We start from the raw sequence: 20,348 nt of genomic DNA on the forward strand, positions 1-20,348 counted from the left end.
AGAAGTTCAGAAGATTATACAAAGGGGAATGGGGGCAAGGGAGGGAGGATGGGAGTAGGTAAGACAGTGGAATGAATCTGACATAACTTTTCTATGTACATATATGAAAACACCACAGGGAGTCTCATCATTGTATACATTACACAGGCTGGGATCCTAATTAGAATAAGATATACTCCATGTTTGTATAAAGATATCAAAATAGACTCTACTCTTACGCATAACTAAGAACAAATTTTTAAAGAGAGAGAGACAGAACACAAGTTTAATATGCTTCAGTATTTTACTTAAGGTTAATTCTTGAGATGTGGTTATTGGAAATAACATGGCTATTTAGACCTTAAATTGAAAATCAATTTTTAAAAATTTTTTATCTTCTAATATGTTGTATATAGCCAGACCTTTGAAACTACATTATTGACATGGCATATTCTGTAATTATCTATTACAATTACAGATTTCTCTAAGTGGATTCCTTCCAAAGCATGATGCGGACCACTCTTCCACAAGTCTTTCAACCCCAGAGAGGAGTTTCATCTTTATTAATAATAGACCAGTACATCAAAAAGACATATTAAAGGTAATCACTTTTATAAACAACTATCACTTGGATCAGCAATTAAGGGATAGCTCTGATATTTGTCAAATTGTTACAAAGGCCTTTTCCAAAATAGGAAAAGGAAGTGATAAACAGATGCAGTATCATTTATTAAGCACAGTGCTTACATATACATATATGTATAATACATACATATCATTATATGTATTTACATATAATGTCTTATTTACACTTCACAACAACTCTGAAATGCATTATTCTTTCCATTTATTGTGAGGAAACAAAAGTTAAATGACTTTTTAAAGGAAAATAGCAAGGAATTCAGTGAGTTTTGATTTGAACCCTAGGCCTTCAAAACTTTTCATGACATCGTTTTTAATCATGAAACCAGTTGCATTGGATGATTGTATTTCTTATGGATGCTGTGATTCCTATAGGCTCAAGTCCTCTATGGGAATGTTATTTAGATTTTGCTTTTCCTAATAAGCAGTTAACCTCTACTCAGCTTGTCAGTTGAGTCTATTTCTCTTGGTAGTGTTTCAGGATTGGCAATAATATCTGCATTTACATGGTACTTTTGTCTTTTATTCATTATATATATTCCAGTTAATCCGACATTATTATAATCTAAAGTGCCTAAAGGAATCTACTCGTTTATATCCCATTTTCTTCATGAAAATTGATGTTTCTACAGCCAATGTGGATGTAAATTTAACACCAGATAAAAGTCAAGTATTATTACAGAATAAGGTAACCTTTTTGATCATTTTTATATTTATGCTATTTATAAACGTATGCAATCCTCTTTTAATATTAAAAAACTTGCTTTTTTTCTTTTTTATTATTTTTAATCTTGAGTATTGTTTTAACAATCTCCTCTAAAATTTGTTAATTTCTATTTTTAGGAATCTGTTTTAATTGCTCTTGAAAATCTGATGACAACTTGTTATGGACCACTACCTAGTACAAATTCTTATGAAAATAATAAAACAGATGTTTCCTCAGCTGACATGGTTGTTAGTAAAACAGCAGAAACAGATGTGCTTTTTAATAAAATGGAATCATCTGGAAATAATTACCCAAATGTTGATACTTTGGCCATTCCTTTCCAAAATGATGTCTATAATGGTGAATCTAGAAAAAACCCTAATCATTGTTCAGATCACCAGATAAGTATTGATAAGCATTGTGATGATTTTAGTTCTGAAAATTACAGCATTAGTAAAGACACAAGAAATACATTTCAAAAAATCTCATTGAATAATTTATTAGGAGAGGACAAGCAGAGTGAATGTAGTGAAACTTGTTTTGTAGGTTCTATTAAGCATACCCAATTTGAAAATGGCAGTGAAGGCCATATTGATGAGAATGAGGAAAAAGAAAAGGAAACAGTTTCTGAGAAGTCTTTGGAAATTTGTGCAGATGACTGGAGCAAGGGAAATGTACTTAAGAATTCAGAGGGAGAAAATATTGAACCTGTGAAAATTTTAGTGCCTCAAGAAAGTTTAGCATCTAAAGTAAGTAATAATAATCATCCAGGCTTTGAACAAAAGAACTCCAGTGATGATTCCTTTATCAAAAAATCAAATGTAATAGATAACAAATCTGGACAGCTTACAGCCTATGACTTAATTAGTAGTCGAGTAATCAAAAAACCCATGTCAGCAAGTGCCCTTTTTATTCAAGATCGACGTGCTCAGTTTCTCACACAAAATCCTAAGACTAGTTTGGAGGATGCAACAATACAAATTGAAGAACTGTGGAAGACATTGAGTGAAGAGGAAAAACTGAAGTAAGTTTCCAGAGCTTACATGTGACCTGAATGCTCAGCTCTTTCCATTCTATATGACTCACTGGTTAAAAAAATTTTAGTTTATTAATTATGGAAAAGTAGAGTGGAAAATCTTTCTTGGTTTGGCTACAATATCTCATTGGTATCACTTGGTTGTTAATTTAGAGAGATTTTTTGCTTCAGTATTTTTGTGTTGTTTTGTAAGGGATTTTGTTTGGTATAAGCCATAACAACTTTTTAATATTTATTAAGTTTGTTGTTAAAGGTTTTCTATTCTTCTCAATGTAAAACAACCATTTTCTTCTGTTTCTTTTTTGATTCATGTTAAATAACTTTTCTGTTTCAGGAACATTTTTTAAAGTTTGTATTAGAACAGTTAAAACAATGATTTTTTAATATCTTGACTGTTTCCCTTTTTTAAATTGGTCTCCAAAATGTGTAGCACAATTCAAAAGAATTGTGCCATTGTTGCAGAATCTTGTTAGTGATATTAACACTGTCCCTGTTCAGTATAATTCAAGTCTTGCTTCTAAAATTTACTATTTATTTAGAGGAAACTTATAAACCATACTGGATGTTTTTGATATGTAAAAGGCAGTTTGCTCTATCTCTGATTAAAATATTACTTTTTCTTTAGATCAGATGGTCAAAATAAATGTTTCTAAATAATATGATGGGTGTTTCTAATTGATTTATCACACTTAATATAAATACAAAATGTTTTGAAGGATCTGGTTCACCAGAAAAGAGTAGAATTATAATCCTGATCATCTGTTATCTACAGTGTCTCAATGCTACATCAAATATCTGGAAACAAATTTTTAAATGTAATCCATTATCCAGAGTATATTTCATAATAAACTACATGGATACTTAACCAGTTTTTAAATTTTTTCATTGCTCTGTTAATCTTACAAGGACACTGTCAATGCAGAATAATAAAGACCACTATTGATACCAATATGGAAAGCCTCCATAAATTAACTTCTCTCTTCCCTTTTTTTTTTTTTCCCTCTTTTTAAAGGGAGAGATGGTGGTTTTCTTTTGTTCCTTTTCAGGCATACGTAAAAATATGTTGTCCATTTCACCAGCCAATTCATATTCAGTTCTGCTTCATGCATACCTCTACTTACTTTTCTTCCTCCTCCTCTGTTATTCTGAAGCAGATCCTAGGCATAAGATGATCTATTTCATAAATATCTCAGCATGTGTCACTAAAAGGTCACATTCATATTTTAAACATAACTATAGTTGTCATAAAAAACATGGATTTCTTAATATATCAAATATTAATGTTCAAATTTATAATTATTTTTAAAATGTCAGATTTTTAGTTTATCTTGACTCATCAGGCAAATAAAGTTGACACAATTGTGGTTGTCTTTAGTTTTACCTAAATGAAACAATTAGCAGTTTAAAGATAAGTATATTTTACTAAAACATCACACCATGCCCCATAATTATGTACAATATGTAAATATTGTACATATTAAAATAGAAAAGATGATTATATTTAACTTTTAAGTATAGTAAGCCCACTGAAGTTGAATTGCATTATCCACAGAGGTGATGAGTTGAGAATTGCCTCAGAATGGAAAAAAGCCATAGATGTTTTCACTTCTTAATGGAAGTAGGGACAGTCAGCTTAGAATGGTAATGTGTCAGGCTGACTATTCTTGTAAATTATAACAGTGGGTATTATTTCAGTTGCTTTTTGGGGAATGTCCACGTTGTTTCTTCTATGGGGTCCCATGATATTAGATTACTGGGACTATGATTAATAGACTTCATCTAAAAATTTGTTATCATTAGTTAATATTCTGGAATCCAAAATTTTCTATCTTATATTGCCGTCAGGTAGACAAATCAGGCACTGGTTTCAAGAACAGGGAAACTGCACCTCGGTTCTCAGTCATTCTGTGCAAGCTTTTGGTAAAAATGTCCGAACAGTCTCATGGACTGTTGTGAGGATTAAATAAGATAGTAAGATATAAGATCAATGACTGATACATAAAAATGATTACTATATTAATATAATCAATTTTTAATCAGTGAAAGTTTTGAATCTATGAAAACGTCACTCTGTTGTGATTTTCACTTGCTAAATCAAGTGATTTAATTTGGACATTAGAAATAGAAATCTGTTAAGAAAATATAGGTATCTTGGAATTAGGTCTAATTGTATGTCAGAAAATGCAGTGAAATTTGTAATTATAATCTTTTAGAGCCAAAGGTCCTTAGACTACCATCAACTGAGTCCACAGTCATGGTAAGTAACAAGATAGAGTAAAAATGATACCACACCCAGGAATCACACTACCACACTACCTCTATCTAGTGAGGAAGATTTAATAAAACAAGTAGTAATCTTAAAATTTAGTGTGTTTTAAGATAAAGAAAATATAGGGAGTGATGAAAACACTTAGCAGTTGGGCTTAATCTCATCTGAATTATTTCCCTAAATAGAAACTAACCAGAAAGGGTTTAGGGAATTGTCAACCTAGAAGGAACATGGTGTTATTGAGGAACTAAAAATTCCCTCTATGATAGGAACATGTGAAGAAATGTGGTAAAGAAAGATGGAGAAAGCAGAAGACAGATCGTGGAAGGTTCTGTAAGTCGAAGGACTAGGATCAGGATTTTCCTGCTGTTAAGCTTCTGCTGAAAGCTTAGGAAAGATTTTGGAGTAGGGGATACTTTTATTTTGTAATTTGTTTTTCTTAAATTTTTGCCACCTTGCTTTCCTTTCCTTTCTAGTAGAATTAGAATCCAGGGTTAAACAAAGTGCCCTGCCCTTGGGGTCTCAGTGAGTTGGTGTTAATTTGTACTTTTCATTTGTAGTAGATAGGAATGTATAACTAACAGTAACATTGCAATTGGGATATTATTGAAAATAATAAAATTTATATTAAATGTAATTTTTACTCTGAAAAACATTTGAATTGACTACTGGTCAAGTTATGGGGAATATTTTCCATTCAAGTTTCTAAGTCCCTTAATGACATTAAATACAAAGGTAGCAGCTGTTTTTACTTAACATTTACCTAATATTTCTTTGGACATAACTTTTTATATCTCCCAAGGAACTAATTAAATTGACTTCTTCAGTAAATCAAAGATTAGTACCATATGTGAAAATTTGCACATTTTAACTAATTACAAATGGTGACCTTTGTCTTGAACTCATTTTTCCACCACACAGGAAAAATCTTGAATTTTGAATGTCCAAGTGCTAAAAATACTTATTTCTAATACGTGTTAAGTAAACTACTGAAAGTCATGTTGTTTATAAATAATCCAGAACTTCATGTTCTAAATATAAATGGGAGGAAATAACTTTTAAAAGTGTGAATATGCCATGGTAAGTAACCAAAAGAAAGATTTTTTTTATCTAGTTCACAATTAAACAAGGTCCTTTTAAGCATTCTTATTCAACTAACATTTCTGTATTCAGCAAGTATGTACTGAGTACAAATTACATGCTCTTTTTGTGGTATCTTATCTAGATCTCTTAATCCCATTTTTTAAAAAATTTGAAACATGTTTTATGAACTATTAACTGAGATAATAGGATTAGTGTTCTTTTGGCATATCTTGTAAAGTTTTTCATAAACATCATGACATCTAGTCATTTGTTAAGCCAACAAACATTTTATATTGCTTTCTGAGAAAGCTGTGGACCTGTGAAGGTGTGATACCATAAACTGGCCAATATGGCAGCTCTCTGATATCTATTCAAGATTTTTCTTAAAAATATTATATGCATTTTACTTAGCATTCAGCCAGTTTATTCAGAGAAGGAGACCAAAAAATAGCTTTAGTTGTCTAGTCCCAAATTTAAAACTTAAAAAAAGTGTTTAACAAGGTTATTTAATACCAACCTTCAGTCATATGCCACATTCATTATAAGATTTATGTTGCTGCTTCTTCATTTATTTACTTACTTTTGTATTTTTATTCCCCTCTTTCTGTTATAGAATCTTGTCTTAATCTTTGGTTTTTACCAATTTGATTCTAACATATTTAATTACGGATTTCATTGAATTTATCCTGCTTGGGATTTGTTGACTTTCTTGGATTTGTGAACTATATTTCTTCAAATTGGCCAATTTTTAGTCCCAATTTCCTCACAACTTCCCCCATTGTTTTCTTTTCCAGCTTTCTCTTTTTCATTTGGGAGTTGAGTTAATACATTAGAATGCTTGTTGTGTAGTTGGTCACTGAGGTGCTTTTCAGACTTCAATCATTTCTCTCTGAGATCACTTCTATTGCTGTCTTCAAGTTCACTTCTTTTCTGCTATCTCTGATCTCTTTTTGAGCCTACAGAGTGCATATTTCATTTCAGATTTTGTGTTTTTTAGTTGCAGAATTTCTATTTGGATTTCATTCCTTTTTATAATTTCCACTCTCTGTTGAGGTTACCCCTTCTGGTATCTCATTATGATCATCTTTAAGTCCTGAACCACTTATTAAGAAGAAAGAAAGAAAAGAAAAACTAGTTTCAAATGTTTAAATCTTGAAATTGGCTTCTAACTGACCACTTTTTCCTCTTGACTATGATTCACATTTTCTGTTTTATTGCTTGAATGGTAATTTTTAATTGTATAATGGACATTGTGGGTAAGATATTGAAAACTCTGGATTCTGTTTCTTCTAAAATGTGTTGATTTTTGTTCTACTGGATGTTTAAATTATGGATCACCTTGAGCTTATGTAAGGCTTTGTTTTATACTTTGTTTGGGAGAGACTGTTAGGTTTTGCCCTTAGTTCTAGCTTCCTATTTTTGGGACATAGTTTTTACTCCCAGATATAGCCCATTTCCAGTCATAATTGAAGCCCAGGGTGTTTACCAAGCCATAAAACCACATGTAATTCAAACTCTATTTCCCGTGCACTGGGCAGAAGCTGAAATCTCTGTTGAGCTCATTTAGCTTTCTGAAGGTTGTTTTCCTTTGGGCCTACCCAAATGGGATTTGGGGGGATTTTCTCTCTGAATTTTAAGTTGTTCTAGAAACAAGTAGCTCTGTGTTGTAATAGCTTAAGCTAGTAAGCCTTCTAATTAAGTTCTTGCCACTACTCACCCCCCTGATGCTAGGGACTGCCCTCTAGGTAAGAGCTGTATAAATGTGTAAGTGTGAATCCATTCCAATTTCTGCCTGTTTTGGCTGTTCTTCAGTGCCTATTTGAAATAGTTGATTTTTATATTTCATCTAGCATTTATTATAATTATACACAGAGGAGTTAGTCTAATACATGTTCCTTTGTCATTGTTGGGCCTGGAATCTTTATTTTTTATAAAATTTACTTTATAAAATTAATACATTTCTGATAATGACCTTATTAGTTCTGTTTTATCTTTATTCTTAGATATGAGGAAAAGGCTACTAAAGACTTGGAACGATACAATAGTCAAATGAAGAAAGCCATTGAACACGAGTCACAAATACCAAAAGATGGCAGAAAAAAGATAAAATCCACCAGCACATGGACTTTGGCACAGAAGCACAAGTTGAAAGCCTCATTATCTAATCAACCAAAACTTGATGAGCTTTTTCAGTCCCAACCTGAAAAAAAAAGGAGTGAAAACATTAAAACAGTAAAGATTCCCTTTTCTATGAAAAACTTAAAAATAAATTTTGAGAAACAAAAAAAAATTGACTTAGAAGAGGATGAACTTTGCTTGATCCACAATCTCAGGTTTCCTGATGCATGGCTAATTACATCCAAAACAGAAATAATGTTACTGAATCCATATAGAGTAGAAGAAGCCCTGCTATTTAAAAGACTTCTTGAGAATTATAAACTTCCTGCAGAACAACTGGAAAACCCAATTATATTAACAGAGAGGTATGGTAATATAATTTTAAACTCAACATTTATTAATTCATACTGAATTAGGAATTACAGATAAAAAAGTTGAAAGTGTTTTCTAGGTTACGTGACATATTTTTAAATTTTCTAATTATCAAGCTTGTTTTCCTTTATATTAGTGACTTCCCTAGGGTAATTTTGAAGTTAAGTTGTTGTGACTCTCTTTGATTTTTGCACCATTGTAGCTTTCAGACATAGTTCAACATAGAATAATACAGTGAATGCCTTTATCAACAGTTATCAAGATTTTACCACATTTTTATATCCGACCTTTTATACACACACACACACACACACACACACACACACACACACAATTTTCTTTCACTTGTTAAAAGTATTTGAGAATAATCCCTATGCTTTATTCTTTAGTATATCTCTTAAAAATGGCTGTTTTCTTACCTAACTGCACCTTTTTTATACCTTAATACAATAATAATTACTTGAAATTATTACTCATTGCTTCAAAATGTCTTTTTTTATAGTTTTAAAATGCAAAATTGTATTTGTATCAACAAGATTCACATAGTATATTTCATTATGTCTTCTAAATCCCTTAATATCATATTGCTGATTTCTTATCGGCCCCAAATCACTTATTCAGTAGAATATTCTGTTATCTTATTTACTTCCTAGTGTATAACTTCTTTTACTCTCCCCATCTTTAATTGGTATTAGCTGAAGAAATGTGAATAGATTTAGATTTTACTTTTAGGTGAGACTTCTTAATAGATGGGGCTACGTGCTTGACATTTCATTACATTAAAAGGCATTTATCACTGGGTGCAGCTGATGACAGCCTGATCTTCCACCTTATAGTTCCTCATCTACTTTTCTCTCTAATGGTTTCATCTGTTGATTATTGCCCAAACTAATTTTATTTGTGTTTGTAAAATGGGATATTTCCTTTTTATATTCTTTATGAGCAAATTCCTTTCTGTAAAAATAAGAATAACTGACCTATTATCATAATACATATATTGATATATATGTCATGTGTACACATATATCATATACAATAGTGTATACATTACATAACATATAAGTATGATATAAAATAGGAATCATTCATAAAATGTGTTAAAATCCTTGTTTAAGACACTTCCAGCGGAAGGGGAAAGAGCAGAGCCAGAACACAGAAAAACAAATCTACCTTTTTATAAGTAAGACAATAGTAACAACATTAACTATAATCCGATATATTTCATAGTATTTTTTTATGATTAGCTTAGGAAACTGACAAAGGAAGAATTCAAAAACAGTGCCTTTTGTTGTTCTAAAACAGTTTAAAAACCTAGTAATACTTTTATCATTGTTTGCTTAAAAAGAGTTAGGGTACATCTGAATTTTTAAACTTAGCTGCTTTTTTAAATGGTGCTTGTAAATTTTCATTTTTATTTCAAAAATCTGTTTGGGCTTATGCAAAGTACAGGTTTTTCAAATTACTTTGCTCTACAATATTCTGTTATTCAAAAAGAAGTACATTAAAAACTTATTTGGGGCCCATAATAATTTGAAAATATTTTTTTTTAATTGAGCATGGATAGTAACAAAGTATAATTCAAAATTGCTTTCCCCTTTTTGGAAAAGTGTCATCTCCCCTCATAGTTACTGATGAAGATTTTTCAAAACTGAGTCATGGACTAATTACCCCATAATGCAGGGTAATTTATTGCATTCAGTTTTCTTATCAGAATTTTAATGCAAGTTGTGTAGCTTATCTCTAAGTGTAGTTAATTTAGATATCCATAAAATACAAAGTAAGAGCTCATAATAATAACAATGGCGAAGGTTTATTGAACACTTACTATATGATAGAAATTTTGCTATCTCCTTTCATGATTTTTCGGGATTTTTTTTTTTTTTTTGCAGCAATCTTATGAGGTAAGTACTATCATCCATATTTTATAGATACAGAAACTGAAACACACAACAGTTGTTAAATAACTTAACCTAGACTTACATGGCCAATAAATAAGCACTGGTTCTAAGATTCCACTGTAGACAGTTGCCTGCATGATTAATTGACATACTCTGTCATTATTATCATCACCAGCTCTCTGATTGATTTTTGGAATATTGATTAGATGAGAGAAAGTACATATGATATTCTCCTCTGTGTGATATATCTACTCTCATAGCCAATGGATTTTTTTAACTGTTCAGAACTGATAAGCAAAGACATTTGCTTGCTTTTTCAAAGGGTATAGGATTGTAATGAAACTGTATCATCCTGCACTATAACATAAAACATTTCTTTGCATATCTAAGACACTATCTACTGGGTGGCGGGCATTCAAATGTTTATTGAGTGAATGGGAAAATGGTCACTAGTCACATCAGCTCCAACAGATACTTTTTTGCAGTGATTTATGTTATGAGGCACCCTTATGCAGCCTGAAACCCATGTGAGGGATCAGTTTGTATCCTAGGTAATTTTTGGCTTTCTAAGTATTTTGTTTGGTGCTTATACCCCTTAGAATCATCTCACATGCCACCTTTGGCAAACATGCCATGCTTATATTAAACTAAAGGAAGCTCTCCCAAGCTTTGAATTGATAAATTTATAAGTTCTTGCATGAAAAAAAAATAAATGTATGTGTAATCTATTTTGGTTATAAAACCTTGACTAGCGTTGAAAATTTGACAGGGTGGACTGGCCACTTAAATAATTTCACAGTGTGTTAGTATCTCTTTTAATGGTATAAAAAAGTATTATTTATTAAGTTTTTATTGTGCTAGTAATTTTTTTAAATTTCACATTGAATTTGTGACATTTTAAAAGATAGGAATTGTCTTTTGTCTTTTCTTCCCTTCTGTATACTATATACAGTAGGTATCCTATAAAATATTTACAGAAATGTAGGCCTGGGATTGTAGCTTAGTTGTAGAACACTTGCCTACCATGTGTGAGGCACAGGATTCGACCCTCAGCATCACCACAAAAAAATAAACAAACAAAATAAAGGCATTGTGTCCATCTATAACTTAAAAAATACATTTAAAAAATATTTACAGAAATGTAAAAATCTTTCTCATAGACCTACTTTTCCCTTTATATTTTGGTTAATAATACTTTGTAAAGATCTGTGGATTGACTTTTTTCCATAAATTTTCTTATTTAAATCTTTATATTTAATAACTTAAAGGATCACAATTTCTTTTTCAGTCTTCTTAATGGATCTCATTATTTAGAGGTCTTATATAAAATGACAACAGATGACCAAAGATACAGTGGGTCAACTTATCTGTCTGATTCTCGTCTTACAGCAAATGGTTTCAAGATAAGATTGATATCAGGTATGATAATGTGATTTAATATTTCCTGATTTGGAAAAACAAACCTTGTTTCAAGAGTTATAGTTGGGTTTCATAATTTTCAGGTAACATTGTATATTTTTGTCTCACTAAAAGTCATTTTTGGCTCTCTGAAATCGACATTTCAAGATCACCTCTGCCTGAAACAAGAAAGTTTGGCATCTCTTTCAGTTCAATACCTTGCATTTGCATTTTTCTAACTAATCAAATAAATAATTTTTGCCATTGTATGACAGTATTCACACTGCCTTCTTTGTTTTCACTAATTATTAAAATATTTCTTTAGATGATAAAATAAATAAATATGTAGTCTGTTGGCATGGCTTAATAAAAATGGGTATTTCCTTTTGGTTTTTTAGAAGTACTGCTTTACCATGTAGATATGCAGCCTCAGCCATCTTAATACTTGGAGAGTGAATGGTGATTTGATTTCATGGATTTTGTAAAAGACTGATGATCCTCTTTGCTTACTATGTAAATTCATTGGGTAGATAGACAAAAAGAAAATTTATCTGTCTAAGGAGAATTCAGTTTTCCTTGCTGGCCCTTTCTCTGTTCTTTTATAGTTTCCATACTGAACTGAATTCTGCCCTAACCTCCCAGATGGGTCTTATCCTATTACTTTCCCTTTATCTGGTGTCAAGGGCCACAAGGCACCATTAGGGATGACTCCAGCATCATCATTTTTGCCCCTAAACTTGTCGTACCCAAAGCTAAGAAAGAAAGGTTTTTAAAGGAGAATTTTACTGAGTCACAAAAATAAAATAAAGATCATGTGCAAAAGCATGGAGCTGGGTATATAGAGAAAATGTTTTGATGTTCCAAACTTGAAACTGTTTGATTTTTGCAGTTTTAAAGATAGCTATCCTGTAATCCCAGTGTTTTGGGAGACTGAGGGAGAAGGATTACAAGTTCCACGCCAGCCTCAGAAACTCAGTGAGGTCATAAGCAACTTAGTAAGACAATGTCTTAAAACAAAAATTTTAAAAAAGAAAAAAGAACTGGGAAAGTAGCTCAGAGGTCATAATGCCCCCCTGGGTTCAATCCCTAGTACCAAAAAAAAGAATGAAAAAAATCTCAAAAAACCAACCTACTCAAAAGTTCATACTTACCATCTCAGTATTAGCTATTCAGAAATGGAGTGAAGATTATATATCCAAACCTCAACTCTGCTATTTTTGGAAAAGTCATTTGGCCTTACAATTTCCTTATCAACAACACTAATAATTTTTGAATGACTATTATGTGTGGAGTGCTATTCTAAGAGTATTGATTAAATGTATTAATTCATTTAATCTCTGTAACAGCCTATGAAGTAAGTTTTTTTTTTTCTGTCTCCATTTTAATATGGAAAACTCAAGGAATGGAGAAGTTGCCCAAGACACAGTGGTAGAACCAGGATTTGAACCCATGCAGTCTACCTTCAGAACCTAGCTATTAATGAATTTGTTATATTGTCTTCTTATTAAAATTGGGATATTTACAAAGTACTTGTGAGCACTGTACTTGGGAATGGCATAGGTTTTCAGATATTCTCTTTTCTTCCCATCATCTACTCCTGCTGTGAACTGCCTTGGAGTCATTGTTAGTTCTTCTAGAAATCTCTTCTTTGGAGTGCCTGGCATCTTTTTAATTTATTTGAAATCTGAAGCAGAATTATATGTGTATATAGAAGGTATTTTATTCCTAATCTGATTTTCTGCCTAAATAAGTGACACTAGTATCAGGTATCATTTTTTTTCATGAAAAGTGTTATCAGTATGTATTTTTTAAATAGTTAGGATAACTGTCCTGTTTCTTCTAAGAGCTTGTTCATTTTTGAGCTACCCAGTAAGTTTCTGTGTTACAGATGCTCTTAGGTCTTGACTTATCAGTAGTGGCTGTTAAATCCTGTTGAATGCCAGGTGCTTTGCATGGCACCTAAGAAGCAAAAATGATTAAAATAATCACCTATAAACTGACTTGATTTGATTGAAATTAACTTGACATAGATTATCATCAGCATTATTTCCTTTGTCAGTAACAGATCAAGTGAAAGGCATTCATGTTTTCATCATCATTTTATTTCCCCCTGCTTTGTATTGTGTTGTGATTTTTAAAAAATATTTCTTTGTTATAGTTGGACACAATACCTTTATTTTATTTATTTATTTTTATGTGGTGCTGAGGATCGAACCCAGTGCCTCCCACATGAGAGGCAAGTGCTCTGCCACTGAGCCACAATCCCATCCCTGTATTGTGTTTTCTTAAGGACCATTTCTCTGTCATTTAATGAGAATTTTGTTACATTGTACTGATTTTTACTTGACATTTTGCCAGTTGTCACAAAACATCTTTGGATAAAAATAAGGCATTTGAAAGAGAAAGAATATATCTAGCTTTGAGGAAAAAAATTCTTAATGTAACCCTAAATAATTGGCTTGTTTGAACAGCTTTCTGTTCTGCTCCATAAGAATTTCATACTTTAGGAAGTGAAAACTTATCAAACCATGTATTCATTTTCCCTGAAAATTGAGAAGCATTTCACAGGATTTTAGGGGAACTTATGTCTCTAAGTTTTCCATATTTGTGTTTTGTAAACAGAGAAATTAAGTATTGCTCAATTTCCTCATTTGTGGCCAAATACTTTTAACCCATATCCACCAGGAATTCTGTAAAATGTGAATAGATTTCCAGGGCAAATTTAGTTAGGATTAGAGTTTTCAGTCTAATTATATTATAAAATTAGCAATAGGAAAAATTTTTTTAACTTTTTTTGGATATTTTCATTTCTATATAAATCTGTAAAAGAAGTGAGAACTAGAATATTTTGCTAGAACCTGTTTGCCTATCTGTATACTATTTCTAGTCCCATTTAAGTTCCCCTTGCTGTCAAACTCCCTTTGAACTCTCTGTCTCATCCTTTAATGCTTGGTAGTGTATCATCTTATATTATTCTTCATTTGTTACCTGGAAAAAACATTAGAATATTTGTTTAGTGTGTTACCATTGCATCTACCACCCAGTTCAAGGTGGTAACAGAATAGGTTAGGGATTAGATTATTGAAGCTCAAGAATCTGAAACTCTTCCAGTTATATTACACTTCTTTTTTAAAGTTAATTCATTGATAGCTACCACTTGCCCCAATTTAGACTTTTTCCTTCTAGTTAACATGTTATAGAGATCCATAATAAAAATATCATTACACAGACAGAGAACTAAATGAAAAGCATGTATTCTAAAGCCAAATATGATGCTTTGAAATACGTACTGTTATGAATTATCTACTCAGCTATACATCCAATCAATTGTGTAGTTAGTTTTTATTTTAGTTTTAATTATGAAATTATTTAAAATAATTTATTAGATAACGTGTATTTTACATATTTTTGTAAAATATTTTGAATAAGCATTAGTATTTCATTTCCTCAATAATATATTAATAATTTACTATGTGACTTTTTCTGACTTGTAAGTTAAAATAATCACAGAAATAATTCAGATCTTTAACTTAGATATTAAAACTGTGGGATAGAACTTGAAGAGGAGCAGTTGCTAAAACACTTAAATCAGTTTTATTTTAATAAATATCATGGGACTTCATTTTCTCTCCAAAGTAAGAAATGTTCTAAGAAAATGTAAGGAGCAGACAGCAGTAACTGAGATTAAATTAAATTATATAAAGCACACGTGGTGTCAATGAGCTCTTATGACTTAATGTGAAATCCTATGAGAAATTACTGTTTGTTCTCCAACTTAGGAACAAAACTTTGTCCTGACTATTAAATTCTGATGAAGGTTAACTAAATGTTTTAACAGTGATTTTCTTTTTAATGACATGTTCTGGAATATAATTTTAACTAAACTAACTTGTGTGTATAATATGAATTTTTATTTTTTTTCTTTTAGGTGTTTCCATTACTGAAAACCACTTAGAAATAGAAGGAATGGCTAATTGTCTTCCATTCTATGGAGTAATGGATTTAAAAGAAATTCTTAATGCTATATTAAACAAAGATGCAAAGGAAATTTATGAATGTAGACCTCGAAAAGTGATAAGTTATTTAGAGGTATGCATTATTAAATTATTAGGTTGGCTAGGTTTTAAGAAACTTAGTTATTCTTAATAAAATAATAAGTGGATTAAAGATAATAGTTTCTATAAGATTAATTTTTTGCAAGAAGGAAACACTATTTTTTTAAAAGAGACTTCATTAAAAGTTTTATGTCATAGGTAGGTTGTGGTGAACTCTCTATGGATATTTTCCTTGTAACATTATTCCTTGCGAAAGAGTCTCATGGATAAGATATTTTGTAGTGAAGTTCTATTTTTATTAGTATCCATAAATTATCTCCTTAGAATGAATACAGAATTGCTCAACCTTATACCGTATGTTTTTTATTTTTCTTTATATTTTTTATTGTTTCTTTTTGGTTATACATAACAACAGGATTCATTTTGACATAATTTAAAAAGCATGGAATATAATTTGCCCAAATTCAGTCCCAGGTTTTCCTTTTCCCTCCCCTCCTCTCTCTCCCTATTCCCTCTACTCTATTGATCTTTCTGCTATTTTACTTTAATTTTTCTTACTTTTTGATTAGTGTCTTGTGGGTATATATGATGGTGCAATTCACTGTGGTATATTCATGTATGTACATTGGAAAGTTAGGTTCTTGGCCTTATTCTGTCTCTTCTCCCTCCCCCTCAGTCTATTTCATCTAGCCTACTAGTCTTCCTTCTTTTTTGGTGGAATCCTACTTTTCCCTTTCCCCCTTTTTTTTTCCTCCTTTCGGACTATCTTCTGCATATCAGAGAAAACATTGCACCTTTGGCTTTCTGAATCTGGCTTATTTCACTTAGTATGATAATTCCAGTTTATCCATTCTCACCAGCAAATACTATAATTTTATTCATATTTATGGCTGAGTAAGACTCCATTCTGTATTTATACCAAATTATCCATTGGTTGGTTCCATAGCTTGACAGTTGTGAATTATGTTACTATAAACATTTATATTGGCTGTGTTACTATGTATGCTAATATTAGATCTTTTGGATATATATCATATTTGTCTAAAAAGATAAGCAAGTAAAAGGAGAACCACGAGATAGATGGACATTAAAATCAAAGAAAGAAAGTCATTAAAAAATTCTGACTAGGGTTATAGTTCCTAAAAGACCCTCAGGTTTTGCTGCTAAGTGGCAGTGGTAATCTTGAAGACAGCCAATTGGCAAAGTGGTAGGGGTGTCTATAGGTGGAATAGAGGTGGGAAAATAGGCGGTAAATCAGCTGATAGTGAAAGAAAGGAAAGAATGTGCTTAACATGTTTGTGTCAAATTGGTGGAAAAGACAATAAAAGATTGGAGAGGAGAAGTTCTAAATGACACATGGATGCGGATGTAAGTTTTCAACAGGAGAAACTGAATCAAGAGCAAAAGAGGGGAAGAAGAGCGAAAATATTTTTAGGTATACTTGTATATTTAATATATAAAAGATAAGTTATCTACTATAAGTGAAGGGGTTAGGAATTTAAGTACAATAGCAAAGATCTGAAAGCCAGAGCTTTAGGTACTATAAAAAGGTCAATGAAGGAGGAACAAGAAAATTTCCAGGTGTCACTGAGGACTTAAAAAGAGTTAACATTTATGTTGGAACCAACTAGGACCACACTCACCAACAATGTGTAGTAGAATTTGTCTAAGGATAGGGATTAGTAAAATGAATACAGTGAAAGACAGAAAATGAGTCAGACAAATCTGAACACATTATATATAAGAAATTGATAGGTTGCTGAGCTAGTATCCTTAATATTTCATTCTGTATTCCTACCTTAACGAGGGAAAGATGACTGAAGGGTGCTGGTGGATCAGGAAAATGAGACTGGAAATATTAAATGTCACAATAAAGGAAAAGAGCAGACTTAGTTGGAACAAAGGAATAGGTTGGAAAGGAGTTGGAAAAATAATGGGTGTGTGATAGTGGAGAATGTTAAAATTTAAGATCTCTAAAGTAGAATAATCTTTTTTAATCTTAAAAAGAAGCTTGCTTTGCTAACTATGCCCAAACCTATCTCAGAAATCAGCATTTTCATATTAGATCTGATGGACATCAAAACCAGTCAGTCAGCAAGTCTTCTTCCTTCTACTGTCAACTCATGTCAGAAATCTATCCCTCTCTCCATCTCAAACTGTTATCACTTATAGTCACAACTTCTCATCAGGACTGCGGTGATTGTCAGCGAAACCTCTTCTCTTCTTGACCTGTCTAAAACCATACTTTGCTCAGCAGCCAGTCAGTTTTAAAATGTGAAACACATGTTGACTTTTACTTTAAAACTCTTTGATTACTTACTGTGCATTCAGATTAAAATCCCATTTGTTCACTCCATTTTAGATGTGATGTGCCCCTGCCTAACTCCCTTATCTTATTAGTGTGTTCCCTTTAATAACTACGTTGTACCCACACTGAACATGCTGTTCTCTTCTCCTTGCCTGTGATGCTTTCCTTTGCATCATGATCTTTGTAGCATAGTTTATTTAAATGGAAGCTTTAATGCCTTGTCAACTAAGCCATTCCCAACCACATAATTACTATGATGTTGCCCAGTTTAATTTTGTGTGTTATTTCCTCACCAAATTTTTGTCTTTTTTGTATTGTTTCCTGTGCTAGGAGATAAATTACACAAAAACAAGGATCTAATTTTTTCACCATTACTACCTCTTCAGAATCCACAACATAGTGTACTTAATAAATGTTGAGCAAATTAATAAGATGAAAATAATCAGTTATTTGTCTTCTTGCTAGCTTAACATATTTTCTGCTTCAGGATATATCATTGTAAAGCATATATGACTTTCTTTTCACAGGGAGAAGCAGTGCGCCTATCTAGACAATTACCCATGTATTTATCAAAAGAGGACATCCAAGATATCATCTGTAGAATGAAGCAACAATTTGGAAATGAAATTAAAGGGTGTGTTCATGGTCGCCCATTTTTTCATCATTTAACGCATCTTCCACAACATCTTGATTAAATATGTTTAAGAAAATAAGTTACTGTTAAAATCAATATGTTCTTAAGACAAGTCCATTTCCATTTTTGTATTGTGTGTCAAATGGTTATTTTATAAATGAGGATTCACTGGCTTGTTTGTATAGAAAAAAGTTTCAAAAAATATAAAAATCTTAAATAAATACATATATATATTCATTTGATTCTCAAGACCAGCGTTCATAATAATTTTTAGATTCCACATTAGAAAATAAGTGATATTCCTGGGTGGTAGTTTTAGGTTAGCCCTGTGTAGGATCAATTCACACTCATTCCTCATATTGCTCATTATATCTAAGAGAAATTGTCGATCCTGTTTAAAGTAGGATAGAGAGACAGGAGAGTTGAGAGAAAGTGATAAAATAAAGTTCAGTGGAAAAAAGAAGAGTGTAACTAGAAATCCTATCACCTCCATTTTGGGAGTAACAAATTAGATATGCTACCTCTTAGTCATAGGATAATTATTGGACTTTGAAGTCAAATTTGTCAGAGAACATGGGAAGAGATCTAGATTTTTAACAAAATTTAGGTTAAGATTTTTTTGTACATTTCTTCAAAAACCAGATCACACAGTGCTCCAATACATACTTTATAAAAAGTTGAAACATGATTTTTAGTATATTTGTTGTATAAAGTAAGATATGTTTTACTTGATACAGTGTCTCTGCACACCATGTTGTATAATTCTCATGGGTTGTTTTAAAATTCATAAGACCCTTATGTTGAGATACAAATTGTATTACCTGGAATTCTACCTACCCCAGCCTTCTCTTCTGCCAAAGTCATCCAGTTTCCCTGACCCAAATACTGCCCCCTACCCCCTACCCCCTATTACTCCTTTTATAAATTTGGAACATCTTCCTGGGAGTAATTCTCATTAATTGAGTAGAGAGAAGAGCTGATCACTGAAAAACACAGGATGACAAAAATTACATTATACATTTGCTCCAGCCCTGAATATATATATTCCCCTCAATATAATTTGTATTGGTCCTACAATAACCTTTTTAATCTTCATAAAGAAATCCCAACTGCAGGTGCGATTGAGAATAATCCCATGCTAGTGTTCTTTACTGTTACACTGCCATGAGAAATAGGCCCTAGTGAATCATATGGGGTCTACAAAGTACCGGCGTTTGGAGGTGAGGGGGAATATGAAAGACTCCCTTGACTCCAACTTTGAGGAGTCTTTCTTTGAGTGGGTAGATTCGGGGCTGCAAGGTCTTCCGGGGAAGTCTGGTGTGGCAAAGGGGCCCCGCTGGGGCAGCTTCCACATTGGTGGGCCTGCTGGCTCAGGCCTTAAAGCCCTGTGGGCGCCCCTCCGCACGACCCTGCCGTGCCCCTCCCCCCCAGCACCACCCGCGGGGCAACATGGCCGGAGCAGGCGGTGATGGGGAGGCCCTGGCGCCAAGGATGGAGGTAACTGCCACCTGAGGACTGGTGGAGGTAGAGAGGGGACATCCAGGAAGACAAAAGCCTCTTTCTCAGCTGCAGGTCCTGTCTAGGCATTGGTGTTAGAGGACTTAGCCAGAGAAAAGCAGTACATGGAGACCAGACACCCAAGGTGCTGGGATCCTGGCCTGGGCTGAAGGCACAGCCGTCCAAGGCATGCGGAGATGAGGCCTGCAGGCCTCGCCTGGGCCCACGTGTTATGGGAAATGTGGCCAAATGTGGCTGTGCATGGTGCAACCATGACTACAAAGTTTCACTTCATGTACTGGAAAATGTTAGGCCTGAATTCAGAAGGACAAAATTTTTGTTGTTTTTATTAG

General features: G+C 32.6%; 1 protein-coding gene across 4 annotated transcripts in view; it reads left to right on the forward strand.

Annotated features, from left to right (window-relative positions):
• Pms1 (PMS1 homolog 1, mismatch repair system component) overlaps nt 1-18,665 on the forward strand; it is an 80,931-nt gene extending 62,266 nt beyond the window's left edge. For all 4 annotated transcript variants that reach the window (XM_026389060.2, XM_026389059.2, XM_026389061.2 and 1 more), the window contains 7 exons: nt 458-580; nt 1,166-1,309; nt 1,465-2,351; nt 7,719-8,198; nt 11,392-11,522; nt 15,430-15,590; nt 18,392-18,665. In XM_026389060.2, the coding sequence (XP_026244845.1) occupies nt 458-580; nt 1,166-1,309; nt 1,465-2,351; nt 7,719-8,198; nt 11,392-11,522; nt 15,430-15,590; nt 18,392-18,559 (2,094 nt within the window). In that variant the 3' untranslated portion in view covers nt 18,560-18,665. The remainder of the gene's footprint in view (nt 1-457; nt 581-1,165; nt 1,310-1,464; nt 2,352-7,718; nt 8,199-11,391; nt 11,523-15,429; nt 15,591-18,391) is intronic.
• Nucleotides 18,666-20,348: the final 1,683 nt, after the last annotated feature.

Source organism: Urocitellus parryii, chromosome 1 (assembly GCF_045843805.1).
Source record: "Urocitellus parryii isolate mUroPar1 chromosome 1, mUroPar1.hap1, whole genome shotgun sequence".
NCBI lineage: Eukaryota > Metazoa > Chordata > Mammalia > Rodentia > Sciuridae > Urocitellus > Urocitellus parryii.